A 21,533-nucleotide genomic window follows, 5' to 3' on the forward strand; every position below is an offset into this window, starting at 1 on the left:
CTTGCTTTCCTTGTGCCCAAGGGCCCGAGTCCTTGTCTGGCCCCCGTTTTTCTCGTTCACACAGGGCCCCATAGAGCATCTTCTCTGCCTGTGTCACCATAGATTTGAAGAGGTCTTAAGAGAAAGCTAAAGGGAAGAACAAATGGGTGAAAAGTGATGAAAGAAAGAAGATAAAAATTTAGATACTTTCTTTCTTTGGCTAGAATGTTTCTTTCTTTTCTAACATTTATTTTGATTTTTAAAAATAAAATCCTTACCCAAGGGTTTGGCTATTGATTTTAGAGAGAGAGAGAGAGAAAAGGGGAGAGAGAGAGAAACAGGGAAACATTGATTGGTTCCTCCCATACTCGCCCTGCCTAACTGGGAATCCAACACTCAACCTAGGTATGTGCCGTGACTGGGGATTGAACCTACAATCTCGTGGTGTATTGGTGTGCGGGACGATACTCCAACCAACTGAGCCACCTGGCCAGGGTTAGAATGTCATTTCTTGATGTTGTCCGTTTCTCCTCATTCACTTTTGACCAAGGACTACAGATCCTCTACAGCGGACCACATCAGAGACTGAGCCTGAGGAGCAACGGACCGGAAGATGGGGTTTTGGAGGCTCTCAGGAAGGTTTCCGCTGGCTGGTGAGGAGGGCCGTTCTGTGGAAAAGGGCAGGTGGAGACAGCTGCAAATTGCTTGGGTCCAAAGAGCTGTGAGGTGGGGATGGATTTTGGTGTGGAGGGAAAGAGCTGAGGGAGGGCTCGGAATTCCTCAGAGCCTGAGAGAATCTTGTATGCCCAGCTGGCCAGCAGGTAAAAGTGGGGACGGAATCACACGCAAAGGGGAAAGGGATAGTCTTTCTCAGGAAAAGCGAGCCCAGGGGCATCAGGTGGCAACTGTTCCTCCAAATCGGAAATTTCCACTGGAGCAGTGATTCTCAAAGCGCAGCCTCCAAACCAGCAGCCTCCATGTCGCCTGGAAACTTGTTGGAAATGCAGACTCTCAGGCCCCCCCCAACCTTGGACCTGCTGAATCAGAAATGATGGGGATGGAGCCCAGCAATCTGGGCTTTAAGAAGGAGATCCTAACGCCCACTGAAGTTTGAGAACCACTGGGGTATGCAAAGGAACCGTTTCTTGAGTGAGTTGGGTTCAGCAGGTGTCTGGGCAGCCAGGCAGAAGGCCTGAAAAGACTCAGGCAAGATGCCTGCTTCCCGGTGTGTTGAAAGTCAGAAGACGTAGTTTTAGCTTTTGTCCTTGGGCTCTGGGTCCCCTGCCCTTTTGAAAGAAACACTGAACCAGACCAGATCACTACATTGGCACAAGATCACACTTTAGTTCAGAGACACATTTGCATAAATACTTGAAATGGGTCCACCCCTGCAGGTGGAAGCCTGAGAACACGTGGCTCTCCACAACCCTGCAACCTTTGGGCGATGGATTTTAATACCGAAGAGAGTCACGGTCGCTTCTGAAGCCAGCTTAGGAGCTCGCTGTGACGTTTGCCATCCACTCCCTGTCCCACACCTCTCTTGGACTAAGTTCTTCCCCTCTGAGGTAGATTATTTATAGGGGAAACCAAATAGAAAACATTTTTTTTTTGTTGTATTTTTGTTTTTGTTTTTTTTTTTTGTTTTGTTTTGTTTAACTTTGCTCGTCCTTTGCAAACAGGCTGACTGAGTCTCCTGTTTGAGTCAACAAGTACACTTTTTACCTTTTAACCTATGTCCTCTACTTGAACCCAAGCAAGGTCCCATCCCCTAGAAAGTAGACATTAGGGTCTGTTGGCCCATCCTCTCTCCCCCTCCCCGTGTCAAAGGGGCTGGTGCCATGCGAGACCTGGGTAGGCCATGCCGCCTCCACACACAGAGCCACCGCAGCGGGGACATTTGCCTGCACCCCAGCACCTCGAGTCCGTGAGCACAAGACTGGCCCCCCCACAGGTCACAGAGAGCACGGCTGGCTTTCACAGGGCTTGGCGTCCTCGGGTTTCAGAGCCTTGTTGCAGGCAGCAGAGGCCTGCCCGCCGGGGTCCCGGCACTCCACGGTCCGTCGCTGCCAGCCCGCTCCGCAGCTGCTCGAGCACGCGGACCAGTCCCCGAGGACCCACTGCGCGTTGAGCAGGGGCTGGATGACGTTGGTCGTTGCTCTCTCTTTGCTGCTCTGTACGCTGAAGTTCACGTCATTGGGAACAAAGAAGGTGTATTTGACTTTGGGGGGAAAGTCCTTACCAGGGACTGTCAGGAGCTGCACGGTCAGAGGCTCAGGCAGGGGCCGGAAGCTCTGCAGCCGCTCCAGGGTGGCAATGGAGCCACTGTACTTCAGAATGGTCCCCTTCACCAAGATGTCCTGCTCTATGGCGGAGATGGCCAGGTTCCCGTTGAGCAGGTACTGCCCGTCGGCGGTCTTCAACGCCAGGTAGTTGCCATCGTTCTGGACCCCTGGGTGGCTCCGTTGTTTCACATCAATGTTCGTGGCACCAGCTGGGATGGTGACGATGTCATTGTAGCCATAACTAGGGCAGGAACAGAACGACACCCTTAGGATCGGTGGCTTCCCAGCCTGGAGCCCGAGAAAGTTAACCTGCTGGTGACTGGGGGTGGCCGACAAAAACCAGAAGCAAATAATCACATAGCCACCTCCATGTCCCAAATAAAGCAGCTGCCGAAGGACAGGAATGGTTTGTACATTGGCTGCTTGGGGGCTTTTGCTTTGCCTGGCAACTCTGTTTCCAATGCTGGGGCTGAGGGTTTGGGTGTATAGGTCTTGCTGACAGCAGCGCAGGGAGGGAAGCAGCCCCGGGGGTTGAAATCTGCACCGGGACTGTGGAACCCAGCGACTCTCGGCTCAGACGAGACCTCAAAAGCACTCAGTTTTCCGCCACGGTAGGAAACTTTGCCTGGCCACTTTCATACCCAGAGCTCAGACCCACGTGGGAAAATATGTTCCACATACTCATTCCAGAACCTGATACCTTGCTCCACCTCTTAGAATCAATCAGACCTTAGTGTTTGGTTACGGCGGCCCTGGATCAGGAACCAGGGCATCAGAGGAGCCGTCTTCTGGATGTGCCTAGATACCGTGAGCTGTGCTTCTGGGTGGAGAGGAGGCTGTTTTGGGGACATGTTTCAACTCTCTTGTAGGGCTTTATGTGGACTGGAGGAACGTTAATTCTTATTCTCATCTTCTGGGGTGAAAGCATTTGAGTTACACAGGTTGAGAAGCAAGTGAAAAGGACCGAGAGGAACAGAACCAGCTGGCGCTTCACTGTTTTTGCCTGACGGCCAGCGCTCGCACTAGGGCACTCGTGTGGAAGTGTGCACAGGCCCGTCTATCTGGCGCCTGAGAGGGCCGGCCGGGGGACCCTGCGTCTGAACATCCCACATCCCAGGCTTCCTTTTCCTATATCCTCTGATTTTAAATTTGGAAAGGCCCCTGAATTGTCTTCTGTGGGCTGATTCTGTTCTCTAGAGACAGGGAGAGACAGGGAAGCACGTGTGGCTACATGGCACCTGCCCTCCCCTTCCTCCCGGGAAGTGCCTGCAGCGGCAGGAAGAAGACTGTCCAGGAGTTAAGAAACCTGGGTTCTCTTCCTGGCTGTTATTCGTTATCGGTGGGGCCTCAGGGGAGCCGGGTGACCTTACCGGACCTTAGTGTCTTCCCCTGTAAACGGGAGATGACAGTGCTGGCCTCGCCCACCTCAAAGCCTTATCTTAGGAATCAAACCAGGCCACAGAGGTAAAACACGTATTCAAATACCAGGAGTTCGGTGAACGTGGGGCACTGAGTTGTGAGCAAGTGTATGGAGTGCTCAGACCTAGGAAGGCACCGGGGTCACCGGGGCCCCCCGCCCTTGTACCCGCTTCTCTAAAGATCCACCTGCAGGAAGCCCAGACTTGCCAGGAGTCGGGTGAGGTGTCCTTCCCAAAACAGGCCTGGAAGAGCTGCTTTCTGGCAAAGGGCCCCGTTACTCAGTGTAGCTCTATTGCCAATTGACTCAGAGATGATCCGCCCCTGTCCATGTGGCCTCTGGCTGCCCTGTGCCTGGTCCTCTCCATGGGCCAGTCCTTGTAGCGACTCCTCTGCTTGTCCCATCTCATGACTCTTTACAATGACTCCCAGATACAGAGGACTGCTGACATTTTCTCAAGGAACGGAAGCTCAGCACGCCATGGGTATTAAGCGGCAGCCGCAATCGAAACTTAGGAGGATGGGATTCCAAAGCCCATCTTGCTCTTCCACCGCAGCACTGAACTACTAGGGGGCTCACCTGGAGGGGTTGAGGGAACCGGAGATCTTCCTGCAGGAGTTGCCTTTGCCCCCACACACCCCACATTTGTCCAGCTTCCTAGGCGAGTCCACCACATGGTCACAGCCAGCCTTGACACACTGGCCACGGACACAGATGGCCAGAGTCTCTGGCCCACACAGGGTGCCGTCGATCACCTGCAGCAGGGGAAGGGCAAGGAAGACAGGCTGTGGTCAGCACAGAGATGGCCCATGGCCTGGGGCGGGTGCGGAGGGGTGGGGTGGCCGCGGCAGCAGGTGACTTTTGATCTCATCTGTTGATTTGCGTTCTAGGAGGACTCTCACCTTGGCCTCAAACACTTTGAACTCACTCCTCCCCCGGGCTCGACAGAATAACTTGCAGCGGTCTCGGGGGGACACCCCCGCGTACTTGGGGACCCACTGCAGGAGGTTCCCATCCATATCAGTGTAATTGTAGGCATTATACTTCTCACACTGCTGCTCCCGGAAGCTCTTCCCTGAAAAGAGTAAGAAAAGGCATGGAGTTAACACGCTGTGCTGAAGTGGCGAGAACCTGGCTGGAGAAACGCCTGGATTCAGGGTGTCTTTCTTTCTCCTGGTTTTGACCCGACCCCAGGACAAAGGTCCAGTCTCACCTGGGCCCAGCATTTCTAGTTCCAAGGGGGACCCTTATTCACAGGGGCAAGGAAAGGAGCACCCAGCCTCAGCAGGGCTCTCTGGGACAAATATCCTTTCTATCTGAGGGAGATATTAATTGCTCTACAGAGAAATAATCTTAGGTGAAAAGCAGGAGACAATTCAGTAAGTGCAGAAAGCACAGAATGATGCATGGGATTATATTTTGGGGACTCTGCTACCATGCTCCAGGTTGACTTCCTCAGTGATATTGGACACGTGGCCAGGGACTTCCAGGCCTATAGCTCCAGCTCTGATCGTGCCCCTTGCTGTGATCCGAGGTGTCTTGTGGGGGGACCCTGTTTGTAGGTGCTGTGATTACCTGCAGCTCAGCACAGCCCCACTCCTTATGGTTCCCCCGCTGACTGCATTGATTTTCATTTGGTGACACCTCCCCATTCCAGCCTGAGACGGAGCCCTGGGGTATCTACAGCCTCCGCTGCTGAGCTGTCCCCAAATGCCACTACGTTCAGGGCAACCTGTGATTCTAAACGTCCCCGTGCCACTCCTACCACTTCAGTCCCCCCTCACAAGTTCAGGCCTCGTGGCTTCACTTGGGACCAGTGCCCGGCCTCCTACACATAGCTGCCTTCTTTTCCATCTTGCTGCATCCTGCTTCCAGAGCAGTCCGTCTGAAGTAAGAGTTTCTCGCCACCCTGAGATTTAACCTGCTCCTATTACTGAGGCCTCCGGCTTAGCGGCACATCTGTGTGCCCTGTGGAGACTTCAGAACACGGGCGCTGAGCCCCGCTCCCAGTCAGTGCCTCCGAGGGGCCTGGGCCCCAGGGTTCCAAAGTGCTTCCCAGGTGACATGCCAGGACATCTGGCCCTGAGAATGTCTACATACCATTTTATTATTTTTTTTAAAGATATTATTTATTTATTTTTAGAGAGCGGGAAAGGGACGGGGAGAGAGGGGTCGGGAGAGGGAGAGAAACATTGCTCGGTTTCCTCTCACATGCGCCCCAACCAGGGACCGAACCGGTAACCCAGGCATGTGCCCTGACTGGGAATTGAAACGGTGACCTTCCCCTTCACGGGGTGACACCCCACCCACTGAGTCACACCGGTCAAGGCGACATGCCATTTTAGCTTTCGTGGACCTTTGTGGTCTACCTTTGAAATGTACCTTCTGCTGGACTGCCCCTGAGGGAATCACAGCCCCTCTCAACCCCTCCCCCCGCCGCCGGCTCCGCACCCATCCCATCCCCCCGCACCTCGTCACCATCTCGGTCCCCCAGGCTCTGCTCAGCCCTCATTCCCCGGCAACCTTCCGACCAGTCCTGGCTTTTCCTTGCTCTGAATGCCCCATAAGCCTGCGGTCCGTGCTTCACAGGTTAAGCTTTACTTGCCTTCTGAAAGGGAATTGGGTCTCAGCCTGGACGGCACGGCCCTTGAGGATGGAGACTGTGCTCTGTGCACTTTTATGTCATTTATAACATATGTTACAGTTCTAGCCACACAAGAGGCACTAAGGACATCTGTTGATTGAGATGGCTCCTCTGAGTGCATCTGAAATCATGACATCAACTATTGTCCGCGTCCACCTGGCAGACCCTCACAGTTGCAGGAACGCTTCACCTGCAGGCTGCGTGAACTCTCCCAACTCCAAGGCAAAGTTTCTAGGGCCTCCTTCCACTGCTGATCCTCCCATCTTGCAAAACCTACTGACTCCCCCATTAGACGGCAACCCAACGCCAATGTGTCTTCACGCTTGGATGGATCTTCCTAAAGCTCTGCTTGTCTTTCACTGCCTGCCAACACTTTCTGGAGCTGCACAGACGGGGGCTGAATGGGGTGGTAGAGGAAAACTTCGACTGGCTCCCTCTCGCCAGCTCGGCCGCTGCCTGTGCCTGCCTCTGAGGTGATGGGTGTGCCTTCTAGCGGGTACTCGGGGTAGGAATATGCCAAGAGCGGCGGAGGCGGTGTTGCTTCCTGGGAAGGTTCTGCCAGGCAGTTGCCGCGGCCCCAAGGGAACATGGGCAACTCTTCTCTGAAGGAAAGGGCACTAGAATCAGATTCAAAAACCTTCCCTCCGCCCTGGGCTGAATGCTGACTGGGGAGACCCTGGAGGTTTGGCTCTGACACTTGCTCTGGAAAACACTTCCATTCTGCACACAGAAGAGCGTTCAGATGCTTCCAGGAGGGGCATCGTCCCAGAGGCTAGCCCTTCTGCAACCTCCCGCCCACCCCCGGATAAGTTTGGTTGGGGGTGATGTCCTCTTTCTCTATGGCTTGGAAGGCCAGGGCTATCCCTCTCCTTGACCTTGCCATGCGCTCCCAGCACAATGACAGCTGTCCTGGGTCGCTAAGTGTTGCTCTAAAACTGGGTGCCTTGCAGAGCCCGTTTATGCCTGGATCACAGGGAAGCTCTGGGTCCCACCCGCTCCTTCCTCTCCTGGGGATCTCAGGCAGAAGCAAGAACAGTTGCTCTGGCCGGTGTGGCCATAAGTGGCAATTACCATCAGGGGGACATTCCTCTGTGTGGCACGACTGGTACTTGGTTCTCCGGCCCAAGCAGTATCTCCCTCCGTTCCGCGGCTCAGGGTCCTTGCACTCACGGTGTGAAAACTGCACTCCTCCTCCGCAGGTCCGGGAACACTCTCCCCAGGGTCCCCAGGGGGCCCAGCCTCCATCCACCACGGCCTGTAACGCACAACGCCACACTGGGTCAGCGGCTGGGCTATGATGGCGGGGCATGGAGTTCAGTGAGCTACCCTAGTCATTTGTTTCACGGCTGCGTGGCCGGCTTGGCCGTCGGCTTCGTGAACACAGAGGCTGTGCTGGACTTGCTCACCGGGGCGGCGGGGAGGGGCTGCCCAGCGTCTGACACAGCGCCTGGCCCTCAGTGAGGTACTCAGGGTTAGCGGTCAAATGAAGCGCTTTTAAGGGAATAAGGTTGGGTGTGATGCAGCAGTCCTTCACCGGGGCCCGTGTTGTCCTTGGTGGACATTCGGGTCGTGACTGGAGAAGGCCTAGGCTGCTGGCCTCGAGTGGGTAGAGGAAGAGGTGCTGCTAAACCTCGTTAGAGGTGAACAAGACACCCGCTAGAACCAACACTCATGCAGCCCCCAGTGTCTCTGGCACCGAGGTGGGAGGTCCTGGGCTGGAGGAATGAACGCTGGGAGTGCAGCTGCCAGTCCCCCAGCGCCCAGTCCAGGGGGCGGGCGGCCCCGGGGAGACGGACAGCTGCTGCCAGCTCTGTCCTGTGAGAACAAAGCTGTGGCGCTGCTGCCTTCATAGAGTGTCCAAACTAAAAATAATTTTAAAAATGGCAAAAATACTGTTTGCCTAGCTACAAAACAAAAAACACAGCAAAATGTAAAAAAGAAAGTATAATACTTAAAAGCGTTACTACCCAAAGAAACCCCTGGGCATGATTTTCGTCATAAAGATGTGGTGTTCTCTATTTTACACAGATAAGGTTCTGTCTTATATACAGTATTTTATGATCTGTCTTTTTCCCTTAAAAACTGGTGATCAATAGCGTTCCACGATCATCCCCTGTCTCCCTGTCCAGGCCCTGAGCTTGGCTCTGATGCTGCGGGAGGTTGCACGGAGCCTCTTTGCTCCCCTCAGTGACGTGTGAAGCACACGCCACGGGAGCTCAGTGTCTGAAGGGGAGGCGGCTGACGGTGAAGCCATGAATCCTCCCCCGGCTCAGGCCCAGAACTAGCGTGGGGCTTACCTGGCCCAAGCAGGCTCCGGAGGCTCAGTGCAAAGGACACACATCACTGAGGGGAGCCCTTGGGACAGGGAGGGCCCGGGCCACTCTGGTGATTCAGTGCTGGGCTGGGACCAGGCTGCATAACCCAACGGATGCTGTTTCACAGGGACGCCTCAGTGACTCGCAGTAAGAGAAATGTGATCAGCCCCACGGCTGGATTTATTAAGAGCAGGCAAAGAGGCGAATCATTGAAAACTGCCCATGGCACTGCCTCGGTTTTCCTCGCACATTCGCTCTGTCCTGGGCCAAGTGTTCTCTGCCTGTCGGAGGCGGTCTGCTTCCTCCTCGCCCCTCCTCCTTGAGTATGGAATTCCCACAGTTACTCTTGTTCCCCCGGCTTCTTAATTCGGAGTTCAGCTCAGCCATGGGTAGGACTGGAATACTTTTTCTTCATTTTGATTGAATGTTCCTCTCCTGAATCACTCTTATCTGTTTATAAAAGAATTCCGAACGGCTTCCGTTTATTGAGTGCCCACGTTCTGGTCTCTGAGCTGGAGTGTTTCATACTTATCACCAGCCTTCGCGGGCCCTCACGTCAGCACCCAGCCGTTCCAGATGGGGAGTCTTCCAAATGCCTGGAGCGCTGGTGGCATCATCCATTCACTCTGAGTGCAGCTTCGAAGGGCTCCTCTTGTGTCTGGATAAATATGCTTTGCTTTGTTTGTAAAAAGATGAGTGATTTTGCTTACAAGTCATAGTCGCAGCCTGGCCCAGAGTCTCTTAGTTCATGGCTCTCAAGTGTGGTTTCCTCCTTGAAAACACAGCTCTCCCCTCCGCCCCTCACCCGTGTCCCCAAGTGGCCATTGCTCACCTTGGGCCTCTCCACTTCCTCCTGAGGAAGGCAGCTGCCCTCCCAGCACAAGTGCCCGGGCCCACAGGGCGTCCCATCAGCCCAGGGCAGGCTGCCGTTCTTCGTGTGGCAAAGGGGCTCGGCGCCCTCCATGTGGCACCAGAGCTGGGCACAGATGTCCTGCGCAGAGGTGTTGGGACAGTGGCGGAAACCCAGCCCAAAGATCTGCTTGCACTGCTGGTCCAGCTCATAGAGTGCCCTCTGCCCCGGGAGGTCTGTTGGGAGGGGCAGGGCCGAGGTGGGGGCGTCGAGGAGACAGTCACCTGAGAAATGGAGGAAGCAGAAGAGCAAGAATCAGGGGCCAGAGCCAGCCCCCCCCAGCCCCCCACGGCTCCCGTGTCATTGCCCTTCCACCCCGGCTGACGGGCTGACGCTCTAGACGTCATGCTTTCCTGGACCCCAGTCTAAACACTCCACGCTCATCATCTGGATAGAACTTGTCCAATTTTCAACTATTGGTCACAAAATTTATTTTTATGATTGGATTTCTTTTGTTATCCAGAGCACCTTCTATGATTCAGTGTTTATCTAGCAAATGCCAGCAAATTGTACTACTAATCTACATCACAATATAATTGGGGGTGTAAAGAAACTCTTACAAACCATGGCATGCAAAATAAAGCCAAGGTACTGAGGTTTGGATAATCCATTATTTCTGTATTACATGTGCCCCTGCCTCCTTCAAGGAGAAGACTCAAGAAGAAATTGTTTTCACTGCTTTACTCCGCCAGTCAAGCTGTTCTAACCAGGCACACCACTCACACCCCCTCACCCCCTCCTCACTCTCTTTGCCATTTCTAAGCTATCATGTGATAACCCGCTCCAGCCAGAGCACTCTCTTCTCTCCTCTGTGCTGCAAACATTCTTCCATTCCTTCACGCTCTGTTCAGACCCACCTCCTCCAGACAGACCCTCTCAGACTAATTCCACCTGCTTCCTGACTAACGCTCGAGATGAGCCCAAAGCTCAGCCTGCTGGAAAATGGGGCCAGGAGGAGCGTGGGAAGGCCATGGCCCAGGAGGAGGGGCAGGGAACGAACCCCTTACGTCTCTTCTAACCCTCAGGAGCTATGAGGCCTTGTGGCGGAGCTCAGCCGGGAACAGCGCAGGTGCCTACTGTGACCCAAGGAGCCCGCGGGGCAGAGCTCCAGTGCCAGCAGCTGGCCAGGGACGCCTACCGTGCCCTCCGTCCAGGAGCTCCGTGAGGTACATGGCACTGCAGGGAGACCAGGGCAGCGTCTTGTTTAGGTGGACGAAGAGGGGTGCCATCATGTGGTGCTTGCCCATGGGCCCAAAGAGCCGTGCACAGGGCTTGGAGTCGTCGTGGGGCATGCTGAGCACGTGCCCTGGGGACGGAGAGAGACCCGCGGTCTACCCTAAGGGCCTCCACTGCTCCCCGCCCTCCCGCCCTGCTCCAGGGCTCCCCAGGTGGCCCCGCGCCCTCCCTCTCCTTATTCCCTGAAGATCTTCACTCTGGGCTTTTTCCCCCCAGAAAGCTTTCTCAGAGTACTGAGGAACATGGATGTCCCTTTATTTTATGCTTCAGCCTGTCTTAAGTTCACTGGCACCTCAATTACTGGCTCACACCCTCTTCACAGTTAATCTTCCCAGAGTTCTCACCGCTTAGCCCGGATACAGCATCGCAGCTTTCTGTGAGCATTGGTTTCCTGGGTTGGCATTTTTTCCTGGTGATCTCTGACCATGACCCAGGACAGTATTTAGTATTTTGGCCTTACGCTCAGGGTGGGAATGGAGGAAGCACACTATGTATTGGCACACGGTCATTCTGTCAGTTACAAGGAGAGCCTGGCCAGATGCGAGGGCTGTGTACGCAGCAGAACCTGGGAGAGCCCGGGTTTGGAAGAGGCAGTTCCCTCTGACAGTGTCCGGTAGGCTCGGGCCCAGCAGCTCTTACCCAGCTCATGGGCCAGAGTGTAGGCCGCCTGGAGCCCCTCGTCCTCGATCACGGAGCAGCTCTTGTTGGGGTCACAGATGGTGCCAATGTCCGCCACGCCCAGGGTGTCACACATGCCGTCCTTCCCGCAGAAGTTCTGCGTGGCAGAGAGAGAGCGAGCGTGAGAGCAGACATACAACAGACCATCTTCCTATTTCTGCTCCTCCTCAGTGGAAGGAAAGTATTCAAGACCAGATTCCCACCTCTTTGCAAAGAATGCTCATTTGAGGAAGACTGGCTCTCTTTCTACGTCGGGGTGTGTAGGGTGGGCTGGGACTGGGACCGCTTGCTTTGGTAAGCGGGACAGCACAGTGGGTAAGAACCCTGACCTACAGCAAAGCTACCTGGGCTTGGCCACGGGTGCTGCCACTCTGTGACACTCTGTGACACTCTGTGACACTGTCTCCTCAGTGGTGGAATGGGGGCCTGTACACCAGCACTTGCCTCGTGGGGTCGTGGGGAGGGCTGAGGAGTACACACGGCCTTGCACACATCTTTACACTCTCGAGCCTTGAGGAAGCGGCCTGTCTCAGGCAGGCCAGGCCAGGCCAGGCACAGACCCCTGATCAGGGGAAGTCTTGAGGGTGGCTGCCTGGTTACCTGTCCCTATGTTTAAGAACCACCCCAGACGGACCTCCTCTCTTAATTCCCGCTCCAGATCTCTCGCAGGGCAGCGTGAGCCCATTTCCTCTTGTTATGACTTCAGCAGACAGCTGGTCGCAAACATTTGGAAAAGAGCCCTTCTGAGATTCTTCTTCCCTTGCAAATACCTCACACGAGTCCTCCTGACCTCCTCCTCGTGGCTCCACACATGAGGCTCCTGACGTCCAGCTGGGGCCAGCAGGGAGACATTTCCCATGTTTGGACAGGCCTGCCGCTCCTCCCTTTGATCCACCCGCTCCCGCCTCTCCCTCCCTCCCCTGGGTCTCGGGCGCCGGTGCACAGACCTGTCTGGTGAGCAGAATGGCCGTGTCGAAGTGCTCTGGGTGCCGGTCGCTGGGCTGGTTGAAACGCCGCTGCCAGTTGCAGAAGTTGCGCAGCGTCAGCCCCCCATTGTCAGACACTTCGGGGCCCCATTTCTCATCTTCCACTATCAGCACTTTCACCACCATCAGGTGGATGGAGTTTCTGATGCTGGGGTGCTTGTAGATGCGGGCAGCCACAGACATGAGAGTCAGGATGTGGTTCTGTCGGGGAGGAGGGAAGAGGAACAGTGAAGGGGTCCGTCTCCAGACCCGCTGCCTGCCCACGGCCATCGCCTTCTGCTGCCCTCTCCACGGGCCCAGCTCTGTGCCGAGTGTCGGACAAATGGCATCTTGCTGAATACTCACACCCTCGAGACCCTTCACTTCACATAAAAGAAAGTTGTGTCTCAGTAACTGTCCCAAGATCACAAATCTGAGTGTACAGCCGGCATTTGAACCCAGACTGCCTGGCTCCAAAGCGCGTGCATTTAACATCTTGACCAGATGCATGTGGCTATGTAAATCAACATTAATTAAAATTCAATGAAATTGGAATTACAGTTCCTCCGTCACACTGGCCATGTTTCAAGTGCGTCAATAGCCATCTACGGCTTGTGGCTACTGTATTGGACTGAGCAGGCAGAACGTTCCATCATCACAGAGAGTTCTATTGGACGAAGCTGGTTGTTGTGCCTTGACCTTGACACCAGCCGTCTCCCTGCCAGCGGCCCTCACTCCCTCTCCATTCTCAGCCCAGGGACAACGATCTGAGTGCTCCAGGTTAGTGGAATTTCCCCTTAGAATCCAGCTGAGCCTTTCCCTGGTGTCTGCTGGGGCAGCCTCTACTCTTCAGGACGGGAATGTTAGCCCTGGCAGCCTTGCTCTAATCATCACTGCTAACAACAGCCAGTCTGCTGCAGGCGCAAGACCTACACTTTACCTGTGCCTCCCCGTTACATGCTCACAAGGGCCCTGGGAAGTAGGCATTGCAACCCCTACTTCTAAGGCCACACAGCTCTTCCAGCGCGCACGCAGCCCAGGCGTGCCTGTCCCTGTGGGCCACACTCTTCCCGTTAAGTTTCCCAGTGCGCGGCCTTCTGGTTTTTGCCTGGACGGCCCTGAAGCGTTTATTCCCTTCTGCCTGGGGCTTGAGAGAATGCGGTGGGCCTAATGAGCCCCAGATGCTCAGGCTCACACCTGCTTTCAGTCCCTCCCAGGCCAGCTGAAACAGTCCACGTCATTGCCTGGCCTCCATCCTGTCCCTGGGCCGCCAGCTGCTCCCATGGCTGTGCTGGAGGCCAGACTGGAGCTCACTCTCCTCCTGCCTCCGGCACCTCTGAAAGTGAGTTCTCTTGAGTTACTTTGCAGAAGAGACACAGGGGCAGAGGCACGAGTGCCTTCAGCCACGGGCGTGACCAGCCGAGCAACCACTCGCTTGCCCTGCTCCCTGTTCTCTGGGCACTATCTCTGTATCCCTCTTTTTTCTCTCAGGTGGTCTGGACGGTGGGAGTGAAAAGAGGTAAAGGAGACTGAAAAGCTAGAGAGAGACGTTCTATCGTTGGAGGCCATGTGCGGAGTTCCAGACGAATCCCGTCATTTGTGAATGGGATCTGTCTGTTCACCTCACAGGCAACAAGCCAGGTATTTTGTAAGCCCTACGAACAGGGGTTGGCAGGTCCCTGAGGCTGTCAAATACTCCAGCTATGTTCAGGCTGATGCAAACATCTTATCAGCAAAGCTGAAACTTGGCATTTGCTCTTGGAGTTGGATTCCTAAGGGAACAAGGCAATCACATCATTATGCAACTGGGGGTGAGGGCTGAGGAATGGTAGCTTGCTGCGGCGACTTCCTGCCCGGTCTCCACTGCTCACAGGGGCAGAGAGTCCCCTGGTTTCTTACCCGAGGAAGGGCCAGGGTCTGCTGGGTCAGGGACCAGCTCCTGGGATTTCTTCCGAGGCAACCTGCAACTCTCTTCATGAGAGTTTTCCTCTTCGGGTCCTGATTTCATAATCTCAAAACTGGGGAGATGATGTCTTATAAAGAAGGTGTGAAGAGAAGAGATACCAGCTGCTCACCACTGGTTCTAGAAAAATATATAGAGAACTGAAACTTGAGGTTTCAGAAAGCTCTGCATTCCCATGCCGGTGTAAACTGCTGCACAGCGCGGGGTGAGGCATCGGGATGTTTCCCAGCACTGCGGTTTGCAGGGAGCCTCTTCCTTTACAGTTCAGGTAGCTCAGAGCATCCTCGCCAGACAACGAAACACCGTTGGGCTAAGCTGGCTTGAGAGCCATTTTCCTTAAAGGCAGTGGGTTAGACCTGAGGACATTTGAAGGTCCTTCCGGCTGGGGTCTCAGAAGATAATTTCCATTGCGGAGGGCTGCAGCGTGGGTCCCGTGTTTCTGTAAAAATGCCCACTTACTCCTTTTTTCTATCTCACTGAGCTTTTGGAGGTGGGGAGGGTCACCACCCCCACCGTCAGCCCTTCTGAGAAACAGGGGCAGGAATGCCTGGCATCTGCAGTGCATTTTAAGGTTTTTCCGGGGGGAAGGACCATGGGGCCTTGGTGGGTGGTGGCCTTGAGTCAGCGAGCCTCTGATTCCCCGCCAATCCGGAGTTACGGTTCCACAGGGAGAGGGCCCCAGAGCCTTGGAGGAGAAGGTCAGACTGCACGCTCCACCACCTGCTGTCTATTTATAGCTCCCCGCACACCAGAGAAGGCTGCTTGCTGAGGCATGTGGGTAAGATTGTACCCCTGGTGGATTGGGGTCCCAATGCAGCAGACAGCCCCCCACAAGCACGATGGGCAGGTTGGACAGTGCCCGTGGCCAGCCTGGCTTTTGAATGACTTGGGGATCTGCTACCCTTCACCCTCATTAGGGAAGGCAGGGCATCTTTCAGTGAGTCTCCAGCTCCATTGGCTCCCCTGGGACCTGGGAAAGAGAAAACCACCCAGCCAGCTTGGCTGGGACACAGCCCTCTTTGATCCTTAGAACTACAAACAAGGAGATCCCATCCCTGGGCTCTGGTGCAGCCAAAGCCACGAGGGTGGGAGTTTAGTGGGGGCTGGGCCTCGGTCAAATGTATTTCTAGCAACTTCTCCTTCTCCTTCTTTCCTTCTGGGCATCTCTCGAGAGCCCGAGACTCTGCCGAGAAGGAGGTGGGGGAGAAGCAAAGGAAAAGGAAAGAAGCAATAGGAGAAGAGAGGGTTCTGCATGGGTGCCTTTTATCTTTCCTCATTCTCTACACAACCAGGGTGAGGCCACCTCTCCAGGCACACGCTTAACAGAACTGCAAGGAGGCAAGCCGAACCCTCTGAGCCAAGCCAACTGAGAAGGGAAACCTCTCTGCCATGTGGGACAGAGGAGCTGACATAGCAGTGGTGGCTATAGGGCCACACTGCTCTCTTACTCTGACAAACGCCATCACCAAAGGCAACTCTAAGATCACTTATGCTTTGTTGAGCACCTACCATATGCCAGGCACTAGGTCGGCTACTTTCCATATTTTATTGTAACCTCAATACAATGCCAGGACATTGGTACAATTATTCTTATTTTGCTGGTGAAAAATTGAGGTACCAAAAAATTGGTACCTTGCTCAAGGACACAGTTATTTCTTTGACCCTTCAAAGCCTCTCCTCTGAATCACGACACTGACTGCCACCCTTCTTGGGTGACTTGAGGAAAACTACAGCACAGCACGCAAGCACGCAAGCACGCAAGCTGGTCCTGACCTTGTCTAGGCACGCACCCCATCCCCGGACCCCCGACCCCCGGCTGGCGGAAAGGCCAATCAAAAACCATTGAATATTAAGCTATCTTCTTTAGGAAATACTTCTTTGTATTGTTGATCATTCTGACTGCAGCAGACAAAAGAGATGGAAAAGACTCATTCTTTTGCCAGCGGGGGAACATAATTCACAGGTACATGACACTTGCTTTTCATCCGTGAGGACGAGGAGTGACACCAGCAAGAGAGGGGCATGTATCTGTTTCTGTTATTTTTTCAAAGCAGGACACTTTTGACAGAGAAGGTACTAAATGGGACTATGCTGGGCAAAGTGGGATACATGGTCACTTTAGTGTTAGGGCTTGTGGAGACATTTTCCCCAGAGGATATGGTAAAAGGGGAGATGAAATGGCTATGACCTAGCCCTTCCCTAAAATCACTTGACATGTTGGGAAACCTCTGGTCTGCCCTGGGGACAATGAGCGCCACTCCTAGGACCCTCTCCGCTGGGAAGAGAATTCAGACACTCAGTCTGCAGTGGATCCACTTGCAGGACAGATTTCCCAGACGGAGCGTGGGTGCTGCTCAGCCCCCGCTCCCTCCTCTCCTGCTCCGGTTTCATCCAGAGAGCAATTAGCCGCAGCCGGATGCAGACAGAGTTAATGGTCTCTTCCGAGGTGGTCCGTCCTTTCAGAAAGCCCCCTTTGTCTGGGCTCCTTCGCTCTGAAACCAGATAAGAAGGTGGGAAGCAGGGGCCCCTCTGTCAAGGGATTAAGTGAACTCAAGTGTACAGAGCTCTGGAAAACTTCATTGTCACTCAGCGGTGAGACCAGGTTCTTTCTCTCAGCCTCCACGGTGGTTTCTTCTCCGTCTCGGGCCTGGCTGGGCATCTTTGGGCTTGCTGGATTCAAGGACCCATTCCCACAGTATGGCAAGTGTCGGGGGGTCGGCAGAAACACAGGGCCTCCCCAAGCTCAAGGCCGCCTGGCACAGAAAGGAACCCTGTGCTCAGCTTCAGGAGGCCTGGGCTGCCACCCAGCCCTGCGGCTTACTTCCTGGCTGTGTGACCTGGAGAGAGTCACCCACGCTCTGCGCGTTGCACCTTCTTCATCTAAACCCCTCACAGGTGTTTCCGCGGAGGCGATGCGTGGGAACCACTGTGCAAACTGAACACGCTGAGTGGCTTCTGTACATAGTGCGGAACTCTCCAGAAGACTCATCCTGAAGCAGCCTCTCAGAATACTTAGTCCAGGTGTGTCTCTTCATGGATGAGGCAATCCAAGCCCTTGAGGCGGTGACGTCTCTCCTCACCCTCATCACGTCCCCAGTTGCTAAGACACCCCACAGCGCCCCCATCCGTGCGTGCGAAGTCTCCAGGAGGCTCCTTGGAGAGTTACTCATAAAGACCTGGATTCAATTTTGGGAAGAAAGGTCTGGGCAGGCGAGGCCTTGGAAAACTAGGACTTGACATTCCCTCTTGGCTGAGCTCTTGGGCACATTTAGAAAGCCCAGGGGACTGGGCTGAGAAGTTCAAGTTCATCCAGCGGCATCTCCACAGCTGGTGAGCAGTCGGTCAGAGCAGAGGGGCCAGTGGGCAGTCATGGAAAGGGCTGTACCTCAGCCCCTGTGCTGTCCCAGTGGGAGTGTAGGGGGCTGTGACATAAAGGGACTGAGCCGGAATTGGTGGGACTCATCTAGCTGAGGGAGGACTTTTCTTTGAGCTGTGAGACTTGGCCATAGACGCCGTAGACGCCCTAGGGAGAGGAGCTCAGGCTCCATGGGTGGCTGATGCCCATTCCGATGTGCTCTCCTGACCTGGGCTGGCTGGGTGCAGAGGTGCCAGTCTCAGAGGAGAGGGAGGGGAAGGGACAAGCATGAGAGGCCATCAAGCCAGGCATCACACGTCAGCACACCTGGGCCAAAACGCAGCCCAGCCTCCTGCTTCTGTGGCTGGGGCCTCCTGGAGCCCAGCACAAAACCAAGGCTGCTTTTTTTGATGGCTTTGGCGTCTGCAGAGGCTAAGTAGGTCTTGGAGGCAAATACTCAGTATCTTAGGTGTCTAGGTGAAGAAAGAGCTCAGAGAGCGAGACGGTAGGAAGGCATGAGGAAGGCTATTCTGATTCCAGAGGCTGCCAAGCAACTGCTTTTTCTGCTGCTTCTCTGTGTTCTTGCTATCTGTACCTCTTGGTTCACAGGCAGATGTTAGACACTGGTCCACACATGGGCGACGGGCTCAGCAGCTCAGCTCTGGGTTTGCAATGAATGCAGCTCAACCTCTTTCTGGTGTTGTCCCCTAGTAGGCAGGTGAGCAGAAGAAGCCCCACTGTCAAGGACTTGCCGGGTAGGTAGAGAAACAGGTATCAAGTCAGTGTTGACGCAACGCCTGTGGGGCAGGCCACCTTGCCAGCTGGCAGCTGTCCTGCCTCGCTCTGGGAGAAGTGAACACCGCGACAGGCAGCGTGCAGAGGAGCCTGCCCAGGGCTTAACCTGCCCCTGCAGGGGCCAGAGGAGCAGCTGCATGGACCTCTAACACCCCGCACCTGCACCCCCTGTGCTTCCCATCCTTCCTTAGAGAATGCATTTCCCAGTGATTGCTGCTTGAGAAAGATGGGTGAGAAACAGAAGGGCGGGTTGTGCCTCGTCCGGACTGCTCTGCCCAGGTGATGCCGAAATGCTCGGTGCCTCCAACAGTCAGGCGCAGGCTGAGCCTAGAATAGGTCCCCAGGCAAGATTGGCATCACCCAAAAAGCACGAGCTGAGCTGCAGCAGTGCCTGCGATCCCTGTTTCAGGGCACCGTGACCGCCAGGCCGGCCAGCTCTTCTCCACCTGTTCCTGGGGAAAGAGACAGTGCAGCCCCTACACGGCCGTGGGCCCCCTGCCCTGGGTGGGAGGTGTCGGGGCCAGGGCAACACGCACACCTCCTGCTGAGCCCGCCCCATCTTTGGATCTAGTTAGAAACCATCTGGCTGCAGGGGTCCGGGCTTAGATCAGCTGGGGTAGACCAAGTTTAGCTCTGGCTCCACCAGCAGCAGTAACCGAAGGAGATCCTATCCCCACTCCCTCCTCCCCGCCTTTCCACCGAGGCTTCAGTTTCCCGCATTGAGCCCCCAGGCAGAAATCCTGCTCCCCTCCCTTTGGCTGAGGCTGGCGGCTGCCAAGTTCTGCGGGGCTGTGCGCCAGGTTGGCAAGGTAGCCCACGCCCCCTGATCAGAACCAGCTGGGCACACAGAAGTGGGGCGGCCCCTTTCGAGGTTCAGTTCCCTCCAAACAATGTCTTTTATTTATGGCAACCTCAGTTCTGTACGCAAGGGAATGAAATAGGCGCAACTTTCCGTGGGAGCCCCTCAGGTCTGGAGACAGTTGGGGGCTGAGAAAAGGAGGGCAGCGTGGATGTTCTTCCAAATTGTTCGGTTTTCATCTCTCTTGGGAGAGGCAGGTGCCCGGGTGCCTTCGAACCCATTTTCAGTTCAGTGTGCCGAGTGCTGCAGGAGAACCGGGGCGGGAGGAATGGGGACGAGCAGCCGAGAGGGGGAAGCGCTGCGACCTCCACCCTAAATCGGAAGGGACGTGGGGGGAGGGGCAGTAGGTCGCCCCCTGTCAGAGGTTAAGCAAAGAGTTCCTGCGCTTTCTCAGAAAGGAAACAACCTTGTCTGGGGTTGTTCGTGGCAGAGTGAGGAGCGTGAAGGGTTTGCGCAGAGGGACAGAGAAGGGAAGAATTTGGAGACCCTGGGAGGTGACTGGGGACCTCCGAGCTGAGAGTCCTACCTGCAGGTCGGCTCCATAGAAGGCTGCCATGGACGCGTCAGCCACCAGCAGCGTTTCCACGAAGCGGGCCTCAGACACAAACCGCTTGGTCCTACTCGTGCCCCCCAGGGGTGACAGCAGCTCGCCAGCGTCTTCCGACTCGTCTTCTTCGCCTTCCTCCTCCTGTGCCTCCTCCTCCTCCTCTTCCTTCTCGTGCTCGTCGTCTCTGTCCTGCCTCTGGCCGTCGCCCGTCTGCATCCCCGACTCGGGTCCTCGAGGGAAGGGGTGGGGCTGGGCGCGGCGCGCCCCCGGTGCCCAGCGCTGCAGGCGGTGCGGCCGGTGCAGGGAGTCCCCCGCGCCCTGCGGCTGGATGGTGAACTCCTCGCCGTCCAGCAGGAAGGAGCCACTCAGTCCGCCGCACAGGCTGACGGCTGCCAGAGACTCCGGCTCCCCGTTCACCGTGCCCGAGAAGAAGCAGTCACGCAGCTCGCGCTCGCCCCCGGCAGCCCCGCCGGGGCTCCCCAGGCGCTCGATCTTGAACTCGGGCGCCAAGAAGCTGGCGTCGGGCGCCAGGCGCAGCACGAAGTCCTGGCCGAAGGCGGACAGGTGGAGCGCCAGCTCGTCCGCGTCGGTCGCCCACCGCGTGGGCACCACCAGCTCCGAGGCCTGGCCCTGGGCTCCGGGCCGGGCCGGGGCGCCGAGGGCGAGCGGCTGCAGCAACAGCAGCAGGAGCGGCGGCCACTGGGGAGCGGCGCGGGGCATGGGGGCTCCGGCTGCGGCGCGCGAGAGGGAAGAAGCCGCCCGGCGCGGGCAGGTGCTGGCGGCGCAAGCGCCGCCGGACCGCGACCTCTAGGAAAAAGGAAATCAGTCAGGTCGCTGGGCGACTCAGCCCGTGGGGACCTGGCCGCGGCGCGGTCCCCTGACGGCCCCTCTGGCCGCGCAGCCCGCTCCTCCGCGCCCGCCCGCCGATCCGAGCGCGAGCAACTGGCGCCCCGAGCCGCGCGCGCCCGCCCTCCACCCCTGCCTCCTCCCCACCCCGGGAAGCACCGAGTGGGCTGCCGAGCCCTTCGTATTTATACTTCTTCCCGGCTTTGACATAAGAGGTTTATTTTTGATATCTCACTATTCCCGTTTCCCCTCCCCTGGGATCGGAGAGAGAAACTGAAAAGAGGGAGCGAGAGAGGAGAAGAAAAAAAAAAAAAATTGGATCCAATGTAAAACCAATCAGGAGTCAGCGAGACTCACTCCCCTCTCTACCCCTCCTTCCTTAAGTGTCAACTCCAACTTTTTTCCCCTTCCCTTTTCGCGCGGTCCCACATTAACTCCTACAGTGCTGGACTGGCCCTTCCGGCAGGGCCCTTGGGGAGGCCCCAGCCACTCCCTTCTCGAAGGCCAAGTGCTCAGGACACATCCTCAGAAGTGGCTCCTGCCTTGGCCCCAGTGACAGTGTTCGGATCCCTGCAGAGTCACTCTGGGCGTCTGACTGTGTACAAGAGAGGTCTCCTCCGGAGAAGGTCCAGAGTTTGTAACTGTGGTGCCAAAGAGATGGGAGAGGTCATATTCATGCTCCCCACCAAGCTGGGGATGGGGAGGGGAGCTCGGAAACCCCAACAAACCCAAACAATCTAGT

The 21,533-nt window shown here is 55.9% G+C and overlaps 1 protein-coding gene across 1 annotated transcript; it reads right to left on the reverse strand.

The window, feature by feature from the left end:
• Positions 1 to 1,930: 1,930 nt before the first annotated feature.
• ADAMTS8 (ADAM metallopeptidase with thrombospondin type 1 motif 8) lies at positions 1,931 to 20,665 on the reverse strand. Its single transcript, XM_054579414.1, has 9 exons — positions 19,925 to 20,665; positions 12,409 to 12,648; positions 11,423 to 11,558; positions 10,686 to 10,853; positions 9,470 to 9,771; positions 7,394 to 7,577; positions 4,581 to 4,753; positions 4,258 to 4,433; positions 1,931 to 2,502 (listed from the first exon to the last, which is right to left on the reverse strand). Exons 1-9 carry the CDS (start codon positions 20,663 to 20,665, stop codon positions 1,932 to 1,934), a joined length of 2,691 nt encoding a protein of 896 aa, XP_054435389.1. The 3' UTR covers position 1,931.
• Positions 20,666 to 21,533: the final 868 nt, after the last annotated feature.

This window comes from Pteronotus mesoamericanus, unplaced genomic scaffold (assembly GCF_021234165.1).
Source record: "Pteronotus mesoamericanus isolate MK-2021 breed Mesoamerican mustached bat unplaced genomic scaffold, CSHL_Meso_final contig_53, whole genome shotgun sequence".
NCBI lineage: Eukaryota > Metazoa > Chordata > Mammalia > Chiroptera > Mormoopidae > Pteronotus > Pteronotus mesoamericanus.